The sequence below is a fragment of the Peromyscus eremicus genome, chromosome 8a, assembly GCF_949786415.1.
Source record: "Peromyscus eremicus chromosome 8a, PerEre_H2_v1, whole genome shotgun sequence".
NCBI lineage: Eukaryota > Metazoa > Chordata > Mammalia > Rodentia > Cricetidae > Peromyscus > Peromyscus eremicus.
In genome coordinates, this window is record NC_081423.1 from 53,493,601 (window position 1) to 53,518,659 (window position 25,059).

At 46.7% G+C, this 25,059-nt stretch overlaps 1 protein-coding gene across 1 annotated transcript; it reads right to left on the reverse strand.

Annotated features, from left to right (window-relative positions):
* Positions 1 to 267: 267 nt before the first annotated feature.
* On the reverse strand, positions 268 to 9,322 carry LOC131917297 (polyunsaturated fatty acid (12S)/(13S)-lipoxygenase, epidermal-type-like). Its single transcript, XM_059271033.1, has 14 exons — positions 9,187 to 9,322; positions 8,584 to 8,785; positions 8,306 to 8,387; positions 8,092 to 8,214; positions 7,900 to 8,003; positions 7,596 to 7,756; positions 6,307 to 6,450; positions 5,997 to 6,206; positions 2,851 to 2,937; positions 2,527 to 2,696; positions 2,299 to 2,421; positions 943 to 1,042; positions 661 to 828; positions 268 to 543 (listed from the first exon to the last, which is right to left on the reverse strand). The coding sequence occupies exons 1-14, from the start codon at positions 9,319 to 9,321 to the stop codon at positions 364 to 366; spliced, it is 1,989 nt and encodes a 662-aa protein (XP_059127016.1). The 5' UTR covers position 9,322; the 3' UTR covers positions 268 to 363.
* Positions 9,323 to 25,059: the final 15,737 nt, after the last annotated feature.

Below are 25,059 nucleotides of genomic sequence, written 5' to 3' on the forward strand. Positions count from 1 at the left end.
TCCTTTATCCGAATAAGAACGCAAGAAACAAAATAAGGCCTTTTTCTCCCACCTTCCCTCGCTTTATATAACCAGACTTTATTATTTAATCAGACTTTTCATTAACATATAAACCAGGTCTTTTGGGGAAGAGAAGTGGGTAACGGGTTCAAGGCTAAGGAAGTGCATAGCTGGATTGACATAGCACTAAAGCAACTGTGGCAAGTTCCAGATTCTGAAATGCAATGGGAATGATCGCTGTGTATCCCCCAGGACTCTGTGATGGGCAGTTTGTCTATTCACTAAAGGATGTAGCCAAGGAGGACCAGACTATGAAGATACAGAGACAGTGGCCTCCTCTGGGGCTGAGATGGGCATGGCCTCTCAGATAGTCACACTGTTTTCCACCATGCTGGGCCGGAGGTACTCATAGGGCAGGTCCAGGCCTGCATTCCGGACCTCGATCTCCTTGTCCATGACAGCCAGCTCCTCCTGGAATTGTTTCAGCACAGCCCGGGGCTCAGGGCCTGAGAAATATTCCTCTTTATGATGCCCCAGGGCCACCTGAGAGGGAGAAAACAAAATGGTTCAGGCCCTTGGGCCTCTCACAGGCAAGAACACTGCCCTTCGGTCAAGCTGCCTCCCCACCCCCAGGCCAGGGCCCAGGCATCGGTGTCTAACCATGACAGGCTGGCGTCTGCCAAGGAACTTGGTGAATGTCATCTGCATCCGTGCCTGCTGGAGAGTGGGCAGTGCATCCACTATGTCCCTCTCTGTCACGTCCTTGGAGGTCGGTGGGGGCTTCCGCATGGTGCATGGGCCATTTGGGATCCAGGCATACCAGTCCAGCTACAGATAGAAGGGTCACTCGGAAATCCAGGCTGACCGCCCGCCCAGACATTTGATGTTTCTCCCCATCTCCTACATCCCGGAAGCCCGTGGGGACATGATCACGTGGATTACCTGACCCAGATGGTTGGAAGCGTGCTGAGCAGTGCACGTGAAAATGCACATGGTAACGAACCGGCACAGCTGAGCCCGGGACTCCAGGGACAGGGGGAACCTGGGTAAAAATAAAGAGAGTTAGATTGGAGACCAGCATCTGAGGCAGAGCTCAGGCCAGCAAAAATGTCTGGAGAAACATAAAGGCCTTGCTCTGGTCACAGCCTCTAGAGCCTATGGTTCACAAATAGTGTGCACTCAAAAACTGATGTGTAATTGGAGACCACTACAGAAAATCACAACCAATCAAAATGCAGATGTGGAGCCCAGCCCCATTGGATACATCTACAAAACAACTCCCAAACCTAAGGCTCAGGGTTCTTTCCGAAGAGGGGGCAGAGAGATGGTGAGAGCCAGAGGATAAGGGAGTTTGCTGTGAGGTTGTGTCCCAGGAATGTCATAAGCTACGCCCATAAGGTCTCACCAATATGACTGCCTACCCATGAACTGAACAAGGACAACAGACGTGCTAACACGGACCGGGGAAGCCCAGGAGGCCTCAAGCCTACACAAAGGCCACTGAGGAGAGCTGAGAGCTGGAGAAGCAATCTTCCACAGGGAAGAGCACCCCAAGTTGTCATCCAATACCAAATGGGGGGCCCTGAAAACATATAGACACAGTAACATTATATGGACCGAGCAGGGTGTATTTATGTATTTAAGAATGTATTATAGCCAGGCAGTGGTGCTGCACACCTTTTTCCCAGCACTTGGGAGGCAGAGGCAGGTGGATCTCTGTGAGTTTGAGGCCAGCCTGGTCTACAGAGCAAGTTCTAGGACAGCCAGGGCTGTTACATAGAGAAACCTTGTCTTGAAAAACCAATATATATATATATATATATATATATATATATATATAATATGTGTATATATATTATATATATATAGAGAGAGTGTATATATATGTATGTAACAACAAATAATGAAAAAAGAGGCCATGAATTTGAAAGAGAACAAGGTGGGGTAGATGGGAGGGTTTGGAGGGATGAAAGGAAGAGGAGAAAATAATCCCCCAAGATAAAAATAAAGAAAACTGATGCACGTAGGATGGGCCTTGGAGCTGCTTTCCAGCTCGAGGGTAGGGGTGAGTAAGGGAACTCTAAGAGGATAATAGTTCTGGCCCCAGAAAAAGCTTCCGATGCGCGAGGAAAGCGAATCCTGTGAGAGGAGAAGGCAAAGGAGCTGCAGAGAAGTGATGGTTAAGGCTTCTGGAGGCTCGGGAGACACCCAGAGAAGTGTTTCAGGGTACCAGATGAGGGATGTTGACAGACGTGTGGGCAATGATGTAAGGTAACTCAGGAGGACCCCATGCCTTACCCCCGCTCCTGGCCGCCCAGCAGTCCGATCTCAGTGATCTCTCTGCACCACACCTGCAGCTCTGGATCATCCTTCACATCTGTGTCGCTCTTGTAGAAAAGCTCAACCATCCTTTCCACATACCTGCTCCCCAGAGAAGAGGGCATTCAGCCACAGGGCCAGGCTAGGGCCTTTGGGACCTGCTCCTCCACCCCACCCCCCCTTTCTCTCCCTCTGTGTCATCCTCACCGGCTGATGATTTCCCATAGCCTGAGGGCATCCTGGGCATACAGAGAAGATTTCACATCCAAGAGCCCACGGTCAGCCAAGTCATCCGGAGGGCAAAAGGAGCGGTAAGTCAAACAAGCCGTGGCCCTCTGGAGAATGTCCACATGGCCTCCACTCCCTGTACTCACCACCTGAGGACAAACCAGGGTTATCCAAGCCAGCGGGCTATTCAAGTATGAGGCAAGTGATGGCTGTCCTTCAGTACGAAAAGCAGAGTTTGGAGGAAGAGTGGATGGGGGAAATAACCTTGAGAGACTCCTCCCCTTCACCCATCTCTTTCCATACCAGATCAAAAATTCCCCATTCAGAGACAAGATTGTTCCGTGCCAGGATGTTGATCTCCATGGTGTAGCGGAAGTGGGGGATGAGGAGCTGATGGTGGGAAAAGAAATGAGATAGAGTCAAATAACAGAAACGGCAGGGTGAGGGGGATGAAAAGACCTGATGAGGAGGGAGAGGAAAGCTTAGGTGAGACAGAGTCCTCCCCTTTGGAGGACTGGGTCAGGATAAAGAGAGAGAGAGAGGAATATCCTCCCAAAGGCCTCCAAGGTCAAAGGTTCAAGGTTTCACTGCTTATTTGCACAGTCTTGTGTTCACTGTCATACTTTCAGCAACCGATAGTCTCATAGCACAGAACCCAGTAGGATCCTCCACTATGAGCCCATCCCATTTGTCTTGACCAGGGCTCATAGTGTCTGTCTCTGCCTCCCTCTCTCTCTCCCTCTCTGGGTATTCAATGCCCTATAGAAGGAAACTCTTCCTTGACCCTACCTCCCGTCCCTTCCCAGAAGGATCCTAATCTTTCATTTCTCCTTCTCAGCTAGCTTCCTGAGGAGTCTCTACCTCTGTGACTCACAGGTTCGGCTCAGCCCACAACCAGACTGCCAGCATCCCTACTTCCCCGAGGCAGGCCTCGTCAACAATTAATCAATGACGTCCATATTGTCAAAGTACCCTCCTCTGCAGCCATGCTGACCCCCAGCTCTATATGGGAGGGACCCTCCTCTGCAGCTGTGCTGACCCCCAGCTGTGTCTAGGATGGACCCTCCTCTGCAGCTGTGCTGACCCCCAGCTGTGTCTGGGATGGACCCTCCTCTGCAGCTGTGCTGACCCCCAGCTGTGTCTGGGATAGACCCTCCTCTGCAGCTGTGCTGACCCCCAGCTGTATCTGGGATGGACCCTCCTCTGCAGCTGTGCTGACCCCCAGCTGTATCTGGGATGGACCCTCCTCTGCAGCGGTGCTGACCCCCAGCTGTATCTGGGATGGACCCTCCTCTGCAGCGGTGCTGACCCCCAGCTGTGTCTGGGATGGACCCTCCTCTGCAGCTGTGCTGACCCCCAGCTGTGTCTGGGATGGACCCTCCTCTGTAATCATGCTGACCCCCAGCTGTATATGGGATGGACCCTCCTCTGTAACCATGCTGACCCCCAGCTGTGTCTAGGATGGACCCTCCTCTGCAGCCATGCCGACCTCCAGCTGTGTCTGGGATAGACCCTCCTCTCCAGCTGTGCTGACCCCCAGCTGTGTCTGGGATGGACCCTCCTCTGCAGCCATGCCGACCTCCAGCTGTGTCTGGGATAGACCCTCCTCTCCAGCTGTGCTGACCCCCAGCTGTGTCTGGGATGGACCCTCCTCTGCAGCTGTGCTGACCCCCAGCTGTATCTAGGATGAACCCTCTTCTACAGCTGTGCTGACCCCCAGCTGTGTCTAGGATGGACCCTCCTCTGCAGCTATGCTGACCCCCAGCTGTGTCTGGGATGGACCCTCCTCTGCAGCTGTGCTGACCCCCAGCTGTGTCTGGGATGGACCCTCCTCTGCAGCTGTGCTGACCCCCAGCTGTGTCTGGGATGGACCCTCCTCTGCAGCTGTGCTGACCCCCAGCTGTGTCTGGGATGGACCCTCCTCTGCAGCTGTGCTGACCCCCAGCTGTGTCTGGGATGGACCCTCCTCTGCAGCTGTGCTGACCCCCAGCTGTGTCTGGGATGGACCCTCCTCTGTAATCATGCTGACCCCCAGCTGTATATGGGATGGACCCTCCTCTGTAACCATGCTGACCCCCAGCTGTGTCTAGGATGGACCCTCCTCTGCAGCCATGCCGACCTCCAGCTGTGTCTGGGATAGACCCTCCTCTCCAGCTGTGCTAACCCCCAGCTGTGTCTGGGATGGACCCTCCTCTGCAGCTGTGCTGACCCTCAGCTGTATCTAGGATGAACCCTCTTCTACAGCTGTGCTGACCCCCAGCTGTGTCTAGGATGGACCCTCCTCTGCAGCTATGCTGACCCCCAGCTGTGTCTGGGATGGACCCTCCTCTGCAGCTGTGCTGACCCCCAGCTGTGTCTGGGATGGACCCTCCTCTGCAGCTGTGCTGACCCCCAGCTGTGTCTGGGATGGACCCTCCTCTGCAGCTGTGCTGACCCCCAGCTGTGTCTGGGATGGACCCTCCTCTGCAGCTGTGCTGACCCCCAGCTGTGTCTGGGATGGACCCTCCTCTGCAGCTGTGCTGACCCCCAGCTGTGTCTGGGATGGACCCTCCTCTGCAGCTGTGCTGACCCCCAGCTGTGTCTGGGATGGACCCTCCTCTGCAGCTGTGCTGACCTGACCCCCACTGTATCTGGGATGGACCCTCCTCTGCAGCTGTGCTGATCCCCAGCTGTATTTGGAATTGATAGCCAGCCTCTCTCTCTCCAAACACTTGCTTCTCTGGATGCCATGACTCACATTCTGCCCCTCCCCCACCTCAGTGGATGCCTCCTCTGTTGCCCTTGCATCCCTCTGCCTCCTCCTCTCACTTTCCAGAGGGCGGAGCTAACTAGAATTACATCTCAGACTAAATGTGCTTCTGAGGCACCAAGTCTAAACCCTAGAGAATTTACTCGAGTGCAGTGATCTCAGACACTTCTGTTTCCTGCTGACTGAAATCCATGTCTTCAACCCCTTCCTCTCCAGTGTTTTCAGACAGATGTCTGTAAGCAGGTGGTCAAAACATGCTCCGGCCTCTCCACTCCAAACACTGCAATTTTCTTTCTTGTCTTCTCCCACTTCCCTTCCTCCTGCTCAACAAGCTAATCACTTTCTAATATTTCAGTAATACTTAATGTCCAACATAGTCCTTCCTCCCTCACCACTAGGGATCACTCCTGAAATGTCCCCACACTTCCCTACCCTTGGACAACCTCCTCACTCTGAATTACAACTAATCTTATTCTTACTCTTTCCCCAGCTCACAGGGTTTCCATAGAAGAGTTTCTCTCGGTGTGTGTGTGTGTGTGTGTGTGTGTGTGTGTGTGTGTGTGTATTCATGTATCCACATAGAGACTAAGATGGCTGCCTCTCCTAACATGCTGAAGAGCAGACCCTGAGGAGAGGCCTCCTGAGGTTGTACGTGGGAACTGTGGACAGCAGATGCACAGTGACAGACACCCCGAAATACCTTGTATATGGGATGCAGGCTGGGTAAGCTCCTCATTGTGGCCACAGAGATAACCTCAGCCATCAGATGCCCCCTTAGCAGATGGGACTGTAACTGGTGCAGCTGGAAATCAGAGCTTCGAACCCAGATCTTGGCCAGGAGCCAGGCCATGGGAGGATCTGAGGGCAGGAAGAGCAGAGGTGGGGAGCACCCATGTCGGGGAGGCTGGAGCTAGAGCAGGAGAGAGAGAGAGAGAGAGGAGGAGGAGCTGAGAACCTGCGTGTCTAAACCCCAAAGGGAGTCAATGTTAGGGAAGACGTTGTTCTCGGACCTGAATGAGCATGGGTGAGAGGTTTCCATCAGGCTCCAGCTTCAGCATCACCAAAGGGGCTGCCACATACTGCTGCTTAAAAATGATGATGTTGGGCTTGACTCCATCCAGCAGGGAGAAGTCAGCTTCAAACAGAGAGCCAGCCTGTGGGATGGGATCACGGGCAGACGGAGATGCCAGAGTCACTTCTGACCCGCCTTTCTCCCACTTGCCAAAGTGGGTCCTCTCTCTACCACCCAACAACTTTACTTAGAGCAACTGATCTCCCCAGAACTAAGCCCTGGATGTACTGTTTGGAGCTTGGACCTCCCTGAGGTGAGGTTTCTGCTCTCTACCACGGACCACAATTCCCAGCCTATGTCCTCACACACACCCCACAGGCTTTAGCCAAATGTAGCACAAATTGCTCTTTACTCCCTTCTCCAAAAAATAAGTCTATTTTTTCAAATCTCTACTTAGTGCTCTTTCTCCCCTTCCTCCTCCTCTCTCCCCCTTTCTTTCCCTCCTCTTCCTCCCCTCCCTCCTCCTCTCCCCCTTTCTTTCCCTCCTCCTCCTCCTCTTTCTCTTCTTCCTCCTTTCCTTTCTTTGGAACAGTCTCTTTGAGACATGAACTCCTGGTTAGCCTGGAGCTCACGATCTACAACAGGCTGGCCTTAAGCATGTGCCAATACTCCTGCCTCTGCCTCCTGAATGCTGGGTTTATAAGCGAGAGCCACCGCACCCAGCTTGTTCCGTCTTGACTTTCCCTCCACAAGCTCTTCCTTGGGACAAGGCTGAGCTCTGTCTCATGGAAAGAGAAAGGATGGAGGTAGAGATGAAAAAAAGGGCAGAAAAGGAGATGAGACTATAATGATCATGGATTTCAACTACAGGTAATTTTGCACCTACCCACCCCCAAACATCTGGCAATGTCTAGAGTCATTTTTGTTTGTCACAAAGGATGTGTTATTGACATCAACAGTTAAGAGGCAGTGGTTACTACTAAACCCTTATTGTATAGGAAAGAACCCTAAAACAAAGGATTATATAGGTCATAAAGTTGAGAAACCCCGATTGCTGATGATCATAACCCGTCACTTTGTATGCTAACCTAAAAAAAAAGATTTAAAAAAGAACCCCTAAGTGCTGATGAAGGTGGGTATAGATGATGGAGGTACACATGAAAGAGAGGAGGGAAGGAGGGGAGGGAGTAGAAGGCAAAGTGGCGGGGGTGGGGGGATGGGGGGGTGAGGGGATGGGGGGTGAGGGGGTGGGGGAGTGGGGGGAGGTAAGCAGAGGCAGCTCCACACCTGGAGCTCCTTCTCCAGCTGACTCTGTAAGTCTTTCATCTCCGGAGGCAGGATCAGCCGGCCTGGAAGACTCTTAGAACGCCTCAGGAGCATCGGGTTTGCACCATTGAGGAACTGGCACCCAAAGAGGGCATCCTCTCTCCAGGACTCACGAACCCGCTCTGAGGGCATCAGTGAAAACACAGTGTGAGCGCTAAATGTGTCCTCCCACTAGCCCACCCATCTTCTGCCCACTCTCCCCTCTTCTTTCAGACCCCTGGCTTGGAATTCTGGGTAGAGACTGTGGGAAGTTGTGGTAACTGACCAGCCAGAGCAGTCTTTCCACATGGGAATATTCTTTTGTAATCTTCCAGGTTTCGTACACGACTTACAAAATCTAGAGTCCCCTTAATGGCAAATTCCTTCAGCCTGTGCAAAGAACAGCATGCGAGACGATCAAGAAGGAGTTCATCTTGCAGCTGAAGGCGAAACTGCATGAACTCAACCAAATACTCACACTTTGACCAGAGAGAGGGAAAAATCTAAATCCTTATCCTCCATGAATCTCTGGTTCCTGGGGAGGTCCCACTGTGTACTCCCTGCTATAGGCAGGATTAAGCCCTCCTTCCAGGAGCCCCACCTAGAGGACGAATACAGAGTCCCGGATGAGGCTGTGGTTTGGGGACAGGGTAGGGGAATTGGAGGGCGATCAAAGGCTTTCTGGGACTCACCGGTACACCTTCCTTCGGTCCTCCATCTCTTGCTCTCGATACTTCCTAAACAGGCTCTGAGTGTCGTCGTTTACCTTCAGGGCTGGGAGAGGCCGACACAAGAGCTTGCATCCTCCCAGGACACCGCTCTGGGCCAGGGTCGCTCCATCTTCCCTTCTCCTCAATCTCATCCTTTCTCTTCCCCCCTCACCCTCATCTCTCTAATCTTTTCCTTTTATTTATCGCATAACACGCCCAACCATCTCCTGCTTCCTTCAGCGGCACCCCAGAGCCCTCACCAGTGCCCTCGGCTAGGCAGATAGTCTCGTTGCTCTGCACCCAACTGTAGCAGGGGAAATAGACCTCTCCGTGGGTCCCAGGGCCCTGCACAGTGACCCACTTGCAGAACCAGTCAGAATCCAATAGGCCTTTGTGTTTGTGCATCTTCACCAGCAGGAGACGCCCTAGATGCACGGGGACATCGATCTCCAGCTCCGTGTTCTGTGGAATAGGATACAGCTCCTCAGCAAGTCTGGGGTCCTCAGTGAGGGCAGCGATGTCAATGAGCCCCCAGAGGAGCTTGGCTCCGCTTACCCTTCTAAGGAAACAGACCTGAACCAAGTGGCGGCGAGGAAGGAGCTGGGCACTCAGTTGGGCTCCAGGCTCCCTGTGCACCTGCTGCGCGCGCCAGCGGTGGCTCACCCTCGCCCCTCTTTCTGCCCAGCCCGTCTCTCCAGTTCCTTTCACAGTTCGTTTTCCTCACAGTCAATCCACCTGCGCCTAACACCATCCCCGGCCCACCTTCTCTGGGGTCAGACTTCCTCTCCCTCCCCAGTCCCCAGGACCCCTGCTGAGTGCCAGGTCCCCGGGTCCATGCGAGCCCAGCCGTTGCCCGCGCTCACCCCTTTCCGCAGTGGTCGCAGCTGTTTCCCGAGGTCCGCTTCCCCGTGCTCGCCCACCAGCCACAGCTGCACCAGGTTGCTGGAGCCCGCCAGAAGCGAGTCTCCAGTGGCCACCCGGATCGTGTACTTGCCCATCTCGGCTGGTCCTCTACAGGGACCTGGGAGAAAAGCCGCTTTTAAGAGACTCTAAGAGCCAGCCCCCAGGGAGCCACACCTAGATCAGAGTTTGGTGTGTTTGACTTCCCCCGCCCACAAGTCCTTCCCCCACTCGGGTACAGACCCACCCTCGCTGTTTCTAGGCTTCCCAGCAGTTTCCAAAGACACGGCCCCCACCTTGTTCGCTTGGCTAGAGCTTCATGACCAGCCCCGAGCTAAGCACAACAGCTAGCTAAGCCCCACACCCACCCAGTTTTAGGGGAACACATAGAGCAGCAGACGGTGGAGATGAGGGAAGTGGAATGGCCTCGGATGGGGGCGTGCTTTTCAGTGGAAGTGAGCATACCCTTGGCAAAGACGCAGAGGTTTTGTTGAAACTTGGTAGCCAGGAGAAGGAGTTGGAAGTTTCGGTTGGACCACCCTGAAACCGGATCTTCGAGGCCAAGGCTTTAGGCTGAGCATCCACAATGTGCCCCGTGGGTGTACTCCCTTCAGGACTAAGTTTTCCCATGGTTTGGCCACCTTCCTCCTCAGAACAAGTACCGCTCACAGGTACACCCTTCCCCTGCTGGGAGCACTCCTGTTGGGAGCACTCCTGTTGGGAGCACTCCTGCTGGGAGCACTCCTGCTGGCCCTATGGCTGCCTCTGTCCAGGTCCTCTTGTGCTACCGTGGGCTAAAGTCCCTGAATCCACTGTGGGTTTTGCTTAAGAACTACTCTTGCCTCATGTTCAAAGAGTCGGTCAAAACAGGTGGCTAAGACCCAAATCTAAAAGTATACAGAGGTACTTTCTTGGATAAACTTTCCGTGGAGAGTTAGTTGATGTTAATTTGTGGTGAAGCAGGTGCCTGAAGGATCTTGTGGAACAAACACTAAACGCAGCATCCATCTACATCTTTACCGTTTTTCTCTCAACATTGGTTGGTGTTTGTTTTTCGAGGTAGAATTTCTCTGTGTAGCCTCGGCTGTCCTGGAACTTGCTCTGTAGACCAGGCTCACAGAAATCCGCCTGCCTCTGTCTCCCCAGTGCTGAGACTAAAGGTGTGCGCCACCATGCCCAGCCTTTTTATTCTTCTTCTTTTTAAAGTTGTCTTGACTACTTCTCATCAGTGCCTGACAGTGCTTTTTAAATGATTCTTGTTTATACAGTCAGATAAAATTTTATTGATTCCAATAAAAAATTATAGTTATGCTATACTATCATTCCATTGCTAATATGTGTCTATGTCCTCACGGCCAGCTCTCTCACTTGCCACAGGAAGCCAGAGGCAGAGGGAGAGGACATCTCTCTCCCACCCACACCACCATATGGCAGATGAGGGGCAAGGCCAGATCGCCTATGCTCATGTATCGTAAAAAAATTTTACGATAATCACAACTGACATAAACAGTTGAAAGCTTACGTAACTTTTTTTTCTTGAGACAGGTTCTCACTATATACCATATAGCCCAGGGTACCTCTGCCCTGCAACTTTTCTGCCTCAGCCTCATAAGTCCTGAACAACTGTTCTTTTTTTATATGGTGTGTGTGTGTGTGTGTACATGTGGAGGCTGGAGGAGACCTTTTGGGGGTGTCTTCTTTTATTGTGTTTCACCTTATTTCCTTGAGACCGGTTCTCTCACTGACCCAGAAGCTCACTGTTTAGTCTAGGATGGCTAGCCAGTGAGATCTCAGGACCTGCTCATCTCCATCCCCCAGTCCTGGGATCACAGCCACACACAGCCACACCTAGCCTGTTTTGTGGATGCTGAGGATTGGAAATTAGGTCCTCACGCTTTCAGAGGATGCACTCTTGTCCATGGAGCCATCTTCCTCCACCAAACAACTATTCCTATAGACACACAGTTTACCTGGCGGGCGCTGAACTAACTGTCTGTCACACAGCCTCCTTGCTACGTGCATTTGCCGCGCTGCAAGGGCAGAAGGTGGATACAAAGGGACGGGGAAATGAATGGGATCAAGATGCATGATATAAAAGACACAAAGAATAAATAAAAAGAAAGTTTAAAAAAAAACATGCACAAGAGGAGAGGAGAAAGGATGGAGGGACTCGGTAGTGACGAGTGTCGAGGTTGAAATCTAGACACGAGAGGGCCCCTTCCCTAGGAACTTCCTCTCCTTCTGATTAGTGGTTTACTCAACGTCTCCTTATCAAACCAACAAGTTTTCAATCACTCTTGTTTGGTAATATAACCTCATTTCAATATTTCAAGTTACTTATTTTGTCATTCCAACCTCAGAGTTCATTTCGGGGCCAGAGAAGTGGCTCAGCAGGAAAAAGTGCTCAGCACATGGCTGGATGGTCGGAATTTGACTCACTGCGTGGTGGAGGAAGAAAACGGATCCCCAAAAGTTATCCTCTGACCTCCACGTGCATGCCATGCCATGCACACCCACAAACCCACACACACACATCCCACACCCGTACACACTCACATACACACATCATGCATACATTCTAACACACACACATTAGACACACACTCACACACACATCAGGCACACACTCACACACACATCATGCATGCACTCTTTTTTTTTTTTTTTTTTTTTTGGTTTTTTTCGAGACAGGGTTTCTCTGTGTAGCTTTGCGCCTTTCCTGGAACTCGTAGCCCAGGCTGGCCTCGAACTCACAGAGATCCACCTGGCTCTGCCTCCCGAGTGCTGGGATTAAAGGCGTGCGCCACCACCGCCTGGCTATGCATGCACTCTTACACACACATCAGGCACACACTTTCATACACACACTCACACACGCATCATGCTCACACAATAATGACAAATCAAGTAAAATAAATAAATCTTATAGTCCACTCTAAGCTCTTCTTGTTAGATTTAAGGGAGCAGAATTAAGGAACTAAAGTCAGGAAAGAGGCCAGAGTTGGGACCTCAGCCGACGAGATTGCATTTATTAGAGCTAATAGTGAGTGGCCGTGTCCCCACCTTGGGAATGGAAGGTCTTGCAGGGTGGGGGGCTGGTCAGGGCTCTCATAGGGGTGGGCAGAGCTCTGGCTTAGGTTGAGAAGAGCGAGTTGCAATGGCTTCCTCCTCCTGGGGCTGTTTGTCTCAACAGGGCAGTGTTATCTTTAGGAACCGCTTGCCCCAGGGTGATGAGGTTGACTGATATTGGTTGGGCAATGCCAGCAAGCCCGCCTCAGCAGCCGGACTTCTGTTTCCTCAGCTGAGGTGTCCGCTCACTTCTCCTGGCCTCCATCCTCCTCTCTACCTGTTTTAACTCAGCCCGAGAGGTTTCAGAGTGAAAAAGAGAACTGCCCTGCTTTTCATGGTCTTCCCCCCACCCACCCCCCACCTCACCCCAGGCCAGCTGTCTCTTTCTCTGTGTTTTAGTTGATAATGGGCTACCATGTAATTTTGATGCACATATACTTCGTTTAAATCAGGTTAAACATGTTTATTTCCTCAAACATTTGTGATTTCTTTGCAATAAAACTTTAATAAAAAATCTTTTTTCTTGCTTCCTGGAGTGTACAGTACATAATTATCACCTATAACCATCCCAAAGCATCTATATTTCCCCAGAACTTCTGCTTCCAGAATTACCTTGTACACCCACTGGCCAGTCTTGACCCCATACCTCCTCCTCTGACTCTACTGTCCTGAGTTGCCTGATATCCACCATTCTAGCCTCAACTCTCGTGAGATTAACTCACTTTATTAAAAGTAAGCAGAGGGACATAATCTATTTTGGTTTTAGCTTATTTTAATTCTATTTTTATTTCTTATTTTATATGTCTGGATGTTTGCCTACATGTATGTAAGTTCACCAGTCCTCATGAAAACCAGAGGAGGGTCCGGTTATGAGCCATCTTATGGGTGCTGGGAACTGAACCCAGGTCCTCTGGAAGAGCAGCCAGTGCTCTTTTTTTTTTTTTTTTTTTTTTTTTTGGTTTTTCGAGACAGGGTTTCTCTGTGTAGCTTTGCGCCTTTCCTGGAACTCACTTGGTAGTCCAGGCTGGCCTCGAACTCACAGAGATCCGCCTGCCTCTGCCTCCCGAGTGCTGGGATTAAAGGCGTGCGCCACCACCGCCCGGCCTGCAGCCAGTGCTCTTAACCACTGAGCCATCTCTCCAGCTCCACTCAGCCTGTTTAAAGGCCTTCTAGGAAGGAAGCCGAAGACTATGCACCAGTTTACCTCCCTTGCTCCCCTATGGTCTGCTGGGGCACGTCACTGAGCAAACCCAGCTAGAAACTAGAGAGCAGTAGAGCCCATTAATATAACCCTCTACCTTCCTCCCAAGGAAGAGAGGGGTACACAGGGGTAGAAAATGGATTTGGAGAGTGTGCTGGCCAGTATTTGTCAACTTGACACAAAATAGAGCCGTCTAGGAAGAGGTCATCTCAATTTTTTGAGTTTTGAGTTTTGAGGAGTAGGCAAGCCTGTGTATGCAATGGGCCAGGTAAAACTTATTAGGGAAATGAAATCAATAAGATACACTCACGACACAAAACAAAGAAGATGCTGCTGCTGATCCAGATGTCCTTGTCCTGCTGTTCTGCCCAAGGGCGTTGGGAACCAGCTGCAAGGCACGCTTCTCCGCCTCTTGCTCCTGCTCCAACCACCCAAGAGAAAGCACTCATGCTCCCTCTCCTCCATTTTTTATTTGATCATGTACTCAGAGAAGACCATACCCCATAGGGCTAGTCACCCCAATATCATTGGCTGAACGGATCAAATTCCCACAACGCCTGTGCATCAGTCTCTTGATTCGTGATCGGTAAGGGAGGGTCCAGCTCACTGTGAGCAGTGCCCCTCCAGGCAGATGGGTCTGGGCTATATAAGAAAGCAGGTGGAACAAGCCAGTAAGAGATTAGTATTCCTCCGGGGGCTCTGCTTCAGTTCCTGCCTCAAGGTCCCTGCCTTGAGCTCCTGCCCTGGCTTCCCTTGATGAAGGACTATAAGATGAAATAAACTCTCCCTCCCCAAGTTGCTCTTGGGCAGTGTTTTATCACAGCAACAGAAAAGCAAATTAGGACAGAGAGACACAAAAATAATTGGAGCATAATGTTTCTGTTGTAGGCACCCCCAACCTTGATGAAAACTTCTCTTAGCTCCCCCGCCTTGGCTTTAGGAACAAAGGAGACCCTTCCCCCTTCTTCCATTTGAAAGTACCAAACTCCGTGGGATGCTAGGGCCCCTCCAATTTATACTCTTCTTTACCCTTTGTCAGAGCAAGGTTGTTAATATTAGAATAATTCTTAGCATTTTTTTTTGTTTTTTTTTTACTTATTTGGGGGAGAGGTGCTCATGCCACAGTGTGTGTGTGTGTGTGTGTGTGTGTGTGTGTGTGTGTGTGTGTAAGAGTGTGCCACCTGTGATGTCAGAGAATAACTTGTGGGGCTCATTTCTCTCCTTCCATCACAAGGTCTCAGGTTGTCAGGGTCAGTGGCAAGCATCTTTACCCACTGAGTCATCTCACCAGCCCTGGATCCTTTTGAAACTCTCACTTTCTGTTGAGGCAAGAGGTGGGGAAACTGCGATGAGGTGAGGAGTGGGGAAGAGTGTCACCCTCCCCCCAGCCGTTCTAGAGTGAGAAGTAAGCAGTGACAAAGGCCTTGCCTAAGCAGGGAGCTGTGTGGGGACATTCATCTATATGACCACCACAAACAAGATTTGGGGAAGTGCAATATCAATTTTGTGACCCTCAGATGCGTCAGAAGAGGCCAATTTCAGCTTACCTCTGTTCGTCTGAAGGCCCACAGAGGAGAGCAGGAAAGCTGGGTAACTGGCTAAGTCAAACTCTTTTATTATAATGCGTTATTTGAAACCACTGGGGCCAAATCACAAAATGGTTGTTGGTTTTATCCAAGATTGGCTCCCTGATCAGTAAAGTTGATGAATTAACTAGGAAAACAGAGAAGGGGCCGAGTAGCAGTCAGTATTAGGGAGCTCTCTCCCGAAACTCGGCCACTCTATTCCAAATCCTATCTCTACCCACGGCCCTACAGAGGGCCGAGACGGTGAAGAATTTTCCTATAGAGCGCTTTTTACCATCACTGTGGGGCCCACCCCTGAGAAGGGGAGAGCCGTGTTTCAGGACTGAGCTACCCTCCTGTCCTCTATTCCCTCTTTAGGCCCTGAGGTCAAGGCTATAATAAAACAGATTTTGACAGAGGTCCATGGAGCTTTGAAGCCCTTTCTGTGCTAAGAAACCTAAGCTCCACCCAGCTCAGTTCTGGCCATTAGGTTTCTTTCTTTTTTTCTTTTCTTTTCTTTTTTTCATTTAAGAATTTTTTTTTTATCCTTTTACATACCATCCACAGATCCCCCTCTCATCCCTCCTCCTGCTCCCCGCCCCGCAGCCTTCCTCCCCCCACACCAGCCCACCCCGGGGAGTCCAGTGGAAGAGAAGGAAGAGGGATTATATGAGCAAGGGGGGGTCAAGATCATGATGGGGAAACCTACAGAGACAACTGAACCGAGCTTGTAGGAACTCATGAACTCTAGGCGGTTAGGTTTCTAACCTTGACTCGTGCTAGACGGTGTACTGAACAACTCTGCTCCTCTCCTCAGAGACAGCATCTCAGAGAAGAAGATGGGCTGGACCCACAGATGCACCTGCAGCTGGCTATCGGCGATGCAGGTCTAAACACATCTGTTCCAGCTGTGTATCTACATCTGTTTTTCTTCATACCATAGCTACATAGGCACCAAGAGTCTGCCATAGTGTTGTGCCCACAGCGAAGTTCCTTTCTAGGAGGAAAAGCCACCAATTACCTGTATCTATTCTTTCAAATTAGAAAATGGGAATTACCAAATCAGCATGAAGCTTTTCCAGGTGGTCTTTGGAATGGATATCTCATCCTCACTGTTTCAAAACATTAGGCAATAGAAAACTCCCTCTATCAAGATATCTCTTTCCTTACTCTCCTTCTCTGTCCCTCCCCCAACTTTCCCATCCCATTCTCTCATGTTCTCATCCCCCTGCCTCCCTCCCACTCCCAGTTTACCCATTTTACCCAGGAGAACGTATCTCTTTCCCCTTCCCAGGGCAATCTATGCATGTCCCTCTTAGGGTCTTCCTTGTTACCTAGCTTCTTTGGGGCTGCGAATTGTAGCCTGGTTATCCTTTGCTTTATGTCTAATATCCACTTATGAGTGAGTACAGACCGTGTTTCTCTTACTGGGTCTGGGTTTCCTCACTCAGGATGTTTTTTTCTAGTTCCATCAATTTGCCTGCAAATTTCATGAGGTCATTGTTTTTTACTGCTGAGTAATACTCCATTGTGTAAATGTGCCACATTTACTTTATCCATTCTTCGGTTGAGGGGCATCTAGGTGGTTTCCAGGTTCTGGTTATTACGAATAATACTGCCATGAACATAGTTGAGAAAGTGTCCTTGTGGTATGATTGTGCCTCCTTTGGGTATATGCCTAAGAGTGGTATTGCTGGGTCCTGAGGTAGATTGAGTCCCAAATTTTCTGAGAAACCACCATACTGATTTCCAAAGTGGCTGCACTCACACCAGCAGTGGAGGAGTGTTCCCCCCATTCCACATCCTCTCCAGTATAATCTGTCTTCAGTGTTTTTGATCTTAGCCATTCTGACAGGTGTAAGATGGTATCTCAGACTCGTTTTGATTTGCATTTCCCTGATGACTAAGGATGTTGAGCAATTCCTTAATTGTCTTTCAGCCACTTAAGATTCTTCTGTTTAGAATTCTCTGTTTAGATCTGTATGCCATTTTTAAATTGGATTATTTGGTATTTTGATGTCTAATTTCTTGAGTTCTTTATATATTTTGGAGATCAGCCTTCTGTCAGATGTGGGGTTGGTGAAGATCTTTTCCTATTCTATAGGCTGCTATTTTGTCTTATTTACCATGTCCTTTGCATTACAGAAGCTTCTCAGTTTCAGGAGGTCCCATTTATTAATTGTTGCTCTCATTGTCTGTGCTACTGGTGTTATATTTAGGAAATGATCTCCCTATGTCATGTGTTCAAGACTACTTCCTATTAGACTCAGTATTCTCCTTAAGAAAAGAAAAAGTGTCTCAAAAAAAAAAAAAAAGGGAAAAGAAGAAATGGAATGGATAGGTATAAGATATTATGGTAGCTTTGCCGGGCGGTGGTGGCGCAAGCCTTTAATCCCAGCACTTGGGAGGCAGAGCCAGGCAGATCTCTGTGAGTTCGAGGCCAGCCTGGGCTACCAAGTGAGTTCCAGGAAAAGGCGCAAAGCTACACAGAGAAACCCTGTCTCGAAAAACCAAAAAAAAAAAAAAAAAAAAAGATATTATGGTAGATTATTATATATACTAGTAAACAAATTTAGTAAAATAGCAGCCTTAGATAATTTGCACTGTAATTTGCACTGTTATGGATTCTTATATGTTGATACTAATGTAAACTATTTTTATATTCCTGTTTAATATAATTTGTATATTGATACAAATACAGAACTATATTTGTTATAATGTACATATATTTCTACTCTTATTTGAAATATTTGTATATTGATACAAATGTAAATTTATATCTGTCATACTGTATGTATGTTCTACTTCTGTTTAGGATATTCTGTATATTGATATATATTTAAGATTATTGTCATATTGCATATCGCGCTATATATTCCTACCTCTGTTATAAATATCCTGTATATTGTCACAATTTTGAAGACATCCTTTACCATACATTTGCTTATAGACTGTTTACCTTGTTTACGAGAAGCCTTAGTCCTTAGGTTATTTCGGTAGATAAGACTTACAGATTTATAGTCACCTATGCTTGTCATCTCTATAGTTACGTTAGTTAGGTTATCCAGATTCACAGATAACATAGGTCGGATGGACAGGTAGTTTTCAAACACTTCATGGACCTAGAGAATATGGCATTTAAATAACTTAGAATTCTGTTGATGTGAGACACAATTGCTCCTGGCAGCACCAATTTGATCCAGAGAGAATGTTGGGCTTCTAAGACATTTCCATTTGGAAGTTTGTCTTCTTGGCACAAAATGACCTATTGGGCAAAGAACTGCCCTTGCCTCAACTGCTGACAATATGAGTGCTTCTGGACAAGCAGGACACAAGGAAAAGTGACTTCTGAACTCTGCCAAGACAGGGTAAGATGGTCTTTCAGAATTCCTGCTTCTGAAAATGGTCTGTCAGATACTCTAGGCCTGTAGCCAATTTGAATGCACCAACAATGCTGAGAAACATTAGATGACTGTCCAGGCTGCCAACTGTTCCTGTCTACTCTTGCAAGATTCCCAAAAGTTGCTTGCATCCATCTTCCATTTCTCAAGTACAATTATATTCCTTCTCAGGTCTTTGATGGGATTGAAGACTAGCAGTTATAGTTACAACTTAGTGTGTGTGTATGTGTGTGTGTGTGTGTGTGTGTATATATATATATATATATATATATATATATATATATATATATATAAAATCTTAGATAGAACATATTAAGTATTAGATTCAGGTTCTTTAGGATAGGATACCTGTTGGAATGATCTTTGTAACATGCCATTTACCTATGCTCTATACTTCTCTGGATTTTAGTATGTGTTTCTTGCTTGATATTGTTTGCATTGGTTGTAGTTCCATCTTATCTAGGTCATTTATCCCTCATTACTCCTGGACAATATTTGATAACCATTCCTTTGTATATAGTCTTGTATTAGGTTAGAACCTTCTTATTTAGACAAAAGGGGGAGATGTAGTGGGTAGCCATTCCAGCTTTGATCTGGAAGTTCCAACTCCCATTGAGGCTTCGGTAACTGTCACACCTACAAGGCGGGGCCAAGAGAGGACCCTGAAGACCCTAGATCCGGATGCGCCGGCTCTCTTGGTTCCTGGATCCTGGACACTGGAGGTAGACCAAGCAGAGTTCTCCAGAGAACACCGCCAGACTGCACTACACCTTTCCCAGACCCTGTTACCTATCCCTTCACCTGTAAGTTACCCCACAAAATAAACCTCCCTTTTAACTACGTGGAGTGGCCTTAATAATTTTGCCAATAACTTTCTTTTCTATCAGATTCAGTGTAACTGGATTTATGTTGAGGTCTTTGATCCACTTGGACTTGAGTTTTGTGCATGGCAATAGATATGGATCTGTTTGCATTCTTCTACATGTTGACATCCAGTTATGCCAGCACCATTTGTTGAAGATGCTTTCTTTTTTCCATTGTACAGTTTTGGCTTCTTTGTCAAAAATCAGGTGTTCATGGGTAAGTGGATTAATGTCAGGGTCTTCAATTTGATTTAATTGATCCATGTGTCTGTTTTTATGTCAATACCAAGATATTTTTATTACTATAGCTCTATAGTAGAGCTTGAAGTCAGGATGCCTCTGGAGGTTCCTTTATTATACAGGATTGTTTTGGCTATCCTGGGTTTTTTATTTTTCCATATGAAGTTGAGTATTGTTCTTTCCAGGTCTGTGAAGAATTGTGTTGGGATTTTCATGGGTATTGCATTGAATCTGTAGATTGCTTTTGGTAAGATTGCCATTTTTACTATGTTAATCCTACCTATCCAGGAGCATGGGAGATATTTCCATTTTCTGATAGCTTCTTCAAATTCTTTCTTCAAAGCCTTAAAGTTCTTGTTACACAGGTCTTTCACTTGTTTGGTTAGAGTTACCCCAAGACATTTTATGTTATTTGTGGCTATTATGAAGGGTGTTGTTTCCCTGATTTCTTTCTTAGCCCATTTATCATTTGTCTATACAAAGGCTACTGGTTTTTTTAATCTTGTATCCTGCCACATTACTGAAGTTGTCTGTCAGCTGTAGGAGTTCCCTGGTAGAATTTTTGGGGTCACTTATGTATAGTATCTTGTTCCTGATTTTATTAGAATAGCTTTGAGTTTCTCTCCATTTAGTTTGATGTTGGCTGTGGGCTTGCTATAAGTTGCTTTTATTATGTTTAGGTATGTTCATTGTATCCCTGATCTCTCCAAGACCTTTATCATGAAGGGATGTTGGATTTTGTCAAAGGCTTTTACCGAATCTAATGAGATAATCATGTGATTTTTTTTCTTTCAGTTTGTTTATATGGTGGATTATATTGACAGATTTTCTTATGTTGAACCAGCACTGCATCTCTGGGATAAAATCTACTTGATCATAGTGGATGACTTTTTTTGATATGTTCTTGAATTTGGTTTGCCAGTATTTTATTGAGTATTTTTTGCATCAATGTTCATGAGGGAGATTGGTCTGTAATTCTCTTTCTTTCTTGCATCTTTGTGTGGTTTTGGTATCATGGTAACTGTAGCCTCATAGAAAGAGTTTGGCAATGTTCTTGATGTTTCTATTGTGTGGAACAATTTGAGGAGTGCTGTGGGATGGTCTTTCTGTATGCTGTGAGTTGCTACCATTGGTTAATAAAGAAGTTGCTTTGACCTATGGCAAGACAGATTATAGCCAGGTGGGAAATCCAAGCAAAGATACAGGCAGAAGGAAGGTGGAGTCAGGGGAGAGGCCAGCCTACTGCCCAAGGAGCAACATGCCAGCAGACTGATAATGCCACAGCCATGTAGAAATGGTTTAATTTAAGATGAAAGAGCTAGTGAGCAAGAAGCTTAAGCCATAGACCAAACAGTTTGTAATTAATATAAGCCTCTGTGTGTTTATTTGGGACCAAGTGGCTGTGAGACACAGGAAAACTTCTAGCTACAGAGGAGTATTGGTATTAGTTCCTCTTTGAAATTCTGGTAGAATTTTGTGCTAAAACCATCAACCTCTGGGTTTTTTTTTTGGGGGGGGGGAGACTTTGAAGACTGCTTCTATTTCCTTAGGGGAAATAAGTCTATTTAAATTGTTTATCTGGTCTTGATTTAATTTTGGTAAGTAGTACCTATCCAGAACATTGTCTGATTCTTTTAGATTTTCCGGTTTTGTGGAATACAGGTTTTTGATGTATGACCTGATGATTCTCTGGATTTCCTCAATGTTTGTTGTTATGTCTCCCTTTTCATTTCTGATTTTGTTAATTTGGATAGTATCTCTGCCTTTTGGTTAGTTTTGATAAGGGCTTGTCTGTCTTGTTGATTTTCTTTTTTTTTTTTTTTTTTTTTGGTTTTTGGTTTTTTGATACAGCGTTTCTTTGTGTAGCTTTGTGCCTTTCCTGGAACTCACTTGGTAGCCCAGGCTGGCCTTGAACTCACAGAGATCTGCCTGGCTCTGCCTCCCGAGTGCTGGGATTAAAGGCGTGAGCCACCACCGCCCGGCTTTGTTGATTTTCTTAAAGAACCAACTCTTTGTTTCATTGATTCCTTGTATTGTCCTCTTTGTTTCTGTTTTATTCATTTCATTCCTCAGTTTGATTATTTCCTGCCATCTACTCCTCCTGGGTGAGTTTGCTTCTTTTTGTTCTAGAGCTTTCAGGTGTGCTGTTAAGTTGCTAGTGTGAGATTTCTTCAACTTCTTTATGTGGGCACTTAGTGCTATGAACTTTCCTCTTAGCACTGTTTTCATAGTGTCCCATAAGTTTGGATATGTTGTGCATTCATTTTCATTGAATTCTAGGAAGTCTTTAATTTCCTTCTTTATTTCTTCCTTGACCCAATGGTGATTCAGTTGAGTGTTGTTCAGTTTCCATTAGATTGTAGGCTTCCTGTAATTTGTGGTGTTGTTGAATTCTAACTTTAAGCCATGGTGATCTGATAAGATACAGGAAGTTATTCCAATTTTTTTGTTTCTGTTGAGATTTGCTTTGTAACTTAGTAAGTGGTCAATTTTAAAGAAGGTTCCATGGTGTGCTGAGAAGGTATATTCTTTTGTGTTAGGGTGAAATTTTCTGTAGATATCTGTTAAGTCCATTTGAGTCATAACATCTGTTAGTTCCTTTATTTCTCTGTTAAGTTTCTGTCTGGTAGACCTATCCATTGATGAAAGTAAGGTGTTGAAGTCTCCCACTATTAGTGTGTGGGGTTTGATATGTGATTTAAGCTTTAGTAATGTTTCTTTTACAAATGTGTATGCCCTTGTATTTGGGACATATATGTTCAGAATTGAGGCTTCATCTTGATGAATTTTTCCTGTGATGAATATGAAATGTCCTTCTCCATCTCTTTTGATTAATTTTAGTTTGAAGTCTATTTTGTAAGCTATTAGGATAGCTACACCAGCTTGTTTCTTAGGTCCATTTGATTGGAAAATCTTACCTCAACCCTTTACTCTGAGGTAATTTCTGTCTTTGAAGTTGAGGTGTGTTTCTTGTATGCAGCAGAAGGATGGATCCTGTTTTGGTACTCATTCTGTTAGCCTGTGTCTTTTTATAGGCAAATTGAGTCCATTGATATTAAGAGATATTAATGACCAGTGATTGTTAATTCCTGTTATTTTTGGGTTTTGTTGGTAGTGGTGGTAATGTGTGTGTGTGTTCCTTCTTTGGGATTTGCTAGTGTGAGATTATCAATTGCTTGTGTTTTTGTGGGTGTAGCTAACTTCCTTGGGTTGGAGTTTTCCTTCTAGCACTTTCTGTAGGGCTGGATTAGTTGTTAGGCATTGTTTAAATCTGGCTTTGTCTTGAAATATCTTGTTTTTTCCATCTATGATGATTGAAAGTTTTGCTGGGTATAGTAGTCTGGGCTGGCATCCATGGTCTCTTAGTATCTGCAAAATGTCTGTGCAGGACTTTCTGGCTTTTAGAGTCTCCATTGAGAAGGCAAGTATAATTCTGATAGGTCTTCTTTTATATGTTACTTGACTTTGTTCCTTTGCAGCTCTTAATATTCTTTCTTTATTCTGTATGTTTAGTGTTTTGAGTATTATGTGGTGAGGGGACTTTGTTTTTGTGGTCCAGTCTATTTGGTGTTCTGTAAGCTTCTTGTACCTTCATAGGCATGTCCTTCTTTAGGTTGGGAAAGTTTTCTTCTATGATTTTTTTGAATACATTTTCTGTGTCTTTGAGCCGGAATTCTCCTTCTGTCCCTATTATTTTTAGATTTTGTCTTTTCATGATGTCCCAGATTGTCTGGATATTTTGTATTAAGAATTTGTTGGATTTGACATTCTCTTTGACCGATGAATCTATTTCCTCCATTGTATCTTCAACGCCTAAGATTCTGTCTTCCATCTCTTGTATTCTATTGGTTACACTTGCATCTGTAGTTCCTGTTTGTCTTCCCAGATTTTCCATTTCCAGAATTCCCGCAGTTTGTGTTTTCTTTATTGCCTCTATTTCAATTTTCAAATCTTAAACTGTTTCCTTCACCTGTTTGATTATTTTTTTCTTGGCTTTCTTTAAGGGATTTATTGATTTCTTCCAACTTTTTGTTTGTCTTTTCCTCCATTTCTTTAAGGGAATTTCTCATTTCCTCTTTAAGGATCTCTATCATCTTCACGAAGTTATTTTGAAGCTTCTTTTCTTCTGCTTCATCTGCGTTGGGATGTTCGGGTCTTGCTGTTGTAGAACCACTAGATTCTGGTAATGCCATATTGCTCTTCATGTTGTTGAATGTATTCTTAGACTGCCGTCTATCCATCTGGGTTTGGGGTAATTATAGATACAGGTGTTAATTCTTCCTCCAATCAGTGCTGGTGGTGTGTGTTCCTGCGGGGCCGCTCTTCCCCCAGTTGGTGCAGGTGGAGCCTGTGCTTCTGGGGGCCTCTGATGCTGTTGGGGATGATGGCTGTGTGGCCCGGCCTCAGGAGTCTTGCCTGCTGACCAGCTGCTGGGGCTGCGATGGGTGGGGGAGGGATACCAGGCACCAGGCTCTCACCTCTTTCTCCAGTCCGTGTGGGTGGGGACTGTTCCTCCAGGGGCCTCTGATGCTTCTAGGGATGGTGGTAGAGTGGCCCGGCTGCAGGTGACTTACCTGCTGATTGGCTGCTGAGGCTGAGATTGGAGGGGGGCGGGGACAAGATCTGATTTTTAAAACAAACTCTGGCCAGACTAAAAATAGAAGTTTATACCACCAAAAGTAAGACCAGAGGCTAGAAGAAAGCTGTTAGTTGATGTACAGCTTCAGCAACTTGTATATATCTGTTCTAATCCCAGGACAACCAGACTAAATGATGCCCTGACTGAAAAAAATTTAAGGATTTCATCTAAAAGCCCTTGAAGATGTAAATGCCAGACAGAAACAACACAACTACTTCATCCACTCAAGATTCCCAAAATGGCTTTAGTGACACTGAGAGAGCCACTTGGCATCTTTTTGTCTCTCACCAAATCCAGTCTTCACAAAACCGTTCCTAATCAGGAAGGAAACGACCTCTCAGCCAGTCGCTGGTGGGGTGACTTCACTCCTTACAGTCAAACAGTGTCCTTTCGTCTCTCCTGCATAAACGCCTGTGATCCTGGGAACCCTGATGTAGAAGAGAGACAGCACCTCTGGCCGCGCTCTCCGGCTGGCAGGTGGGTTTTACTCACTGTCCTAAATCTTGGGGTGTGGCTATGCTCTTGGCATCATTTGCCTGCACCTGCAGTGACAGGAAGCCCTCTCAGGTAAAAAGCCCCTCTACAGTGGCTAAACTTCTGTCGGGATGAATTTCCCCCTTGGGAAAATCCACTTGCCTCTTCACATAGCCAGGGGCTCATTTCACCAGCAAAGTCATGAAAAAATTCAACACTCCCCCAGATCACATGTTCTTATCCCCAGTTGTCTTAAATTATTGAGCAAGCCAATAAACAATTCAAACTAAAATTTGCAAAAAAAAAAAAAAAAAAGGGAAAAAGAAAAAAATTATTAGGACAACTCAGTCTTCCCTGGTCTAAGCTCTTGTCCTAGACTTGATG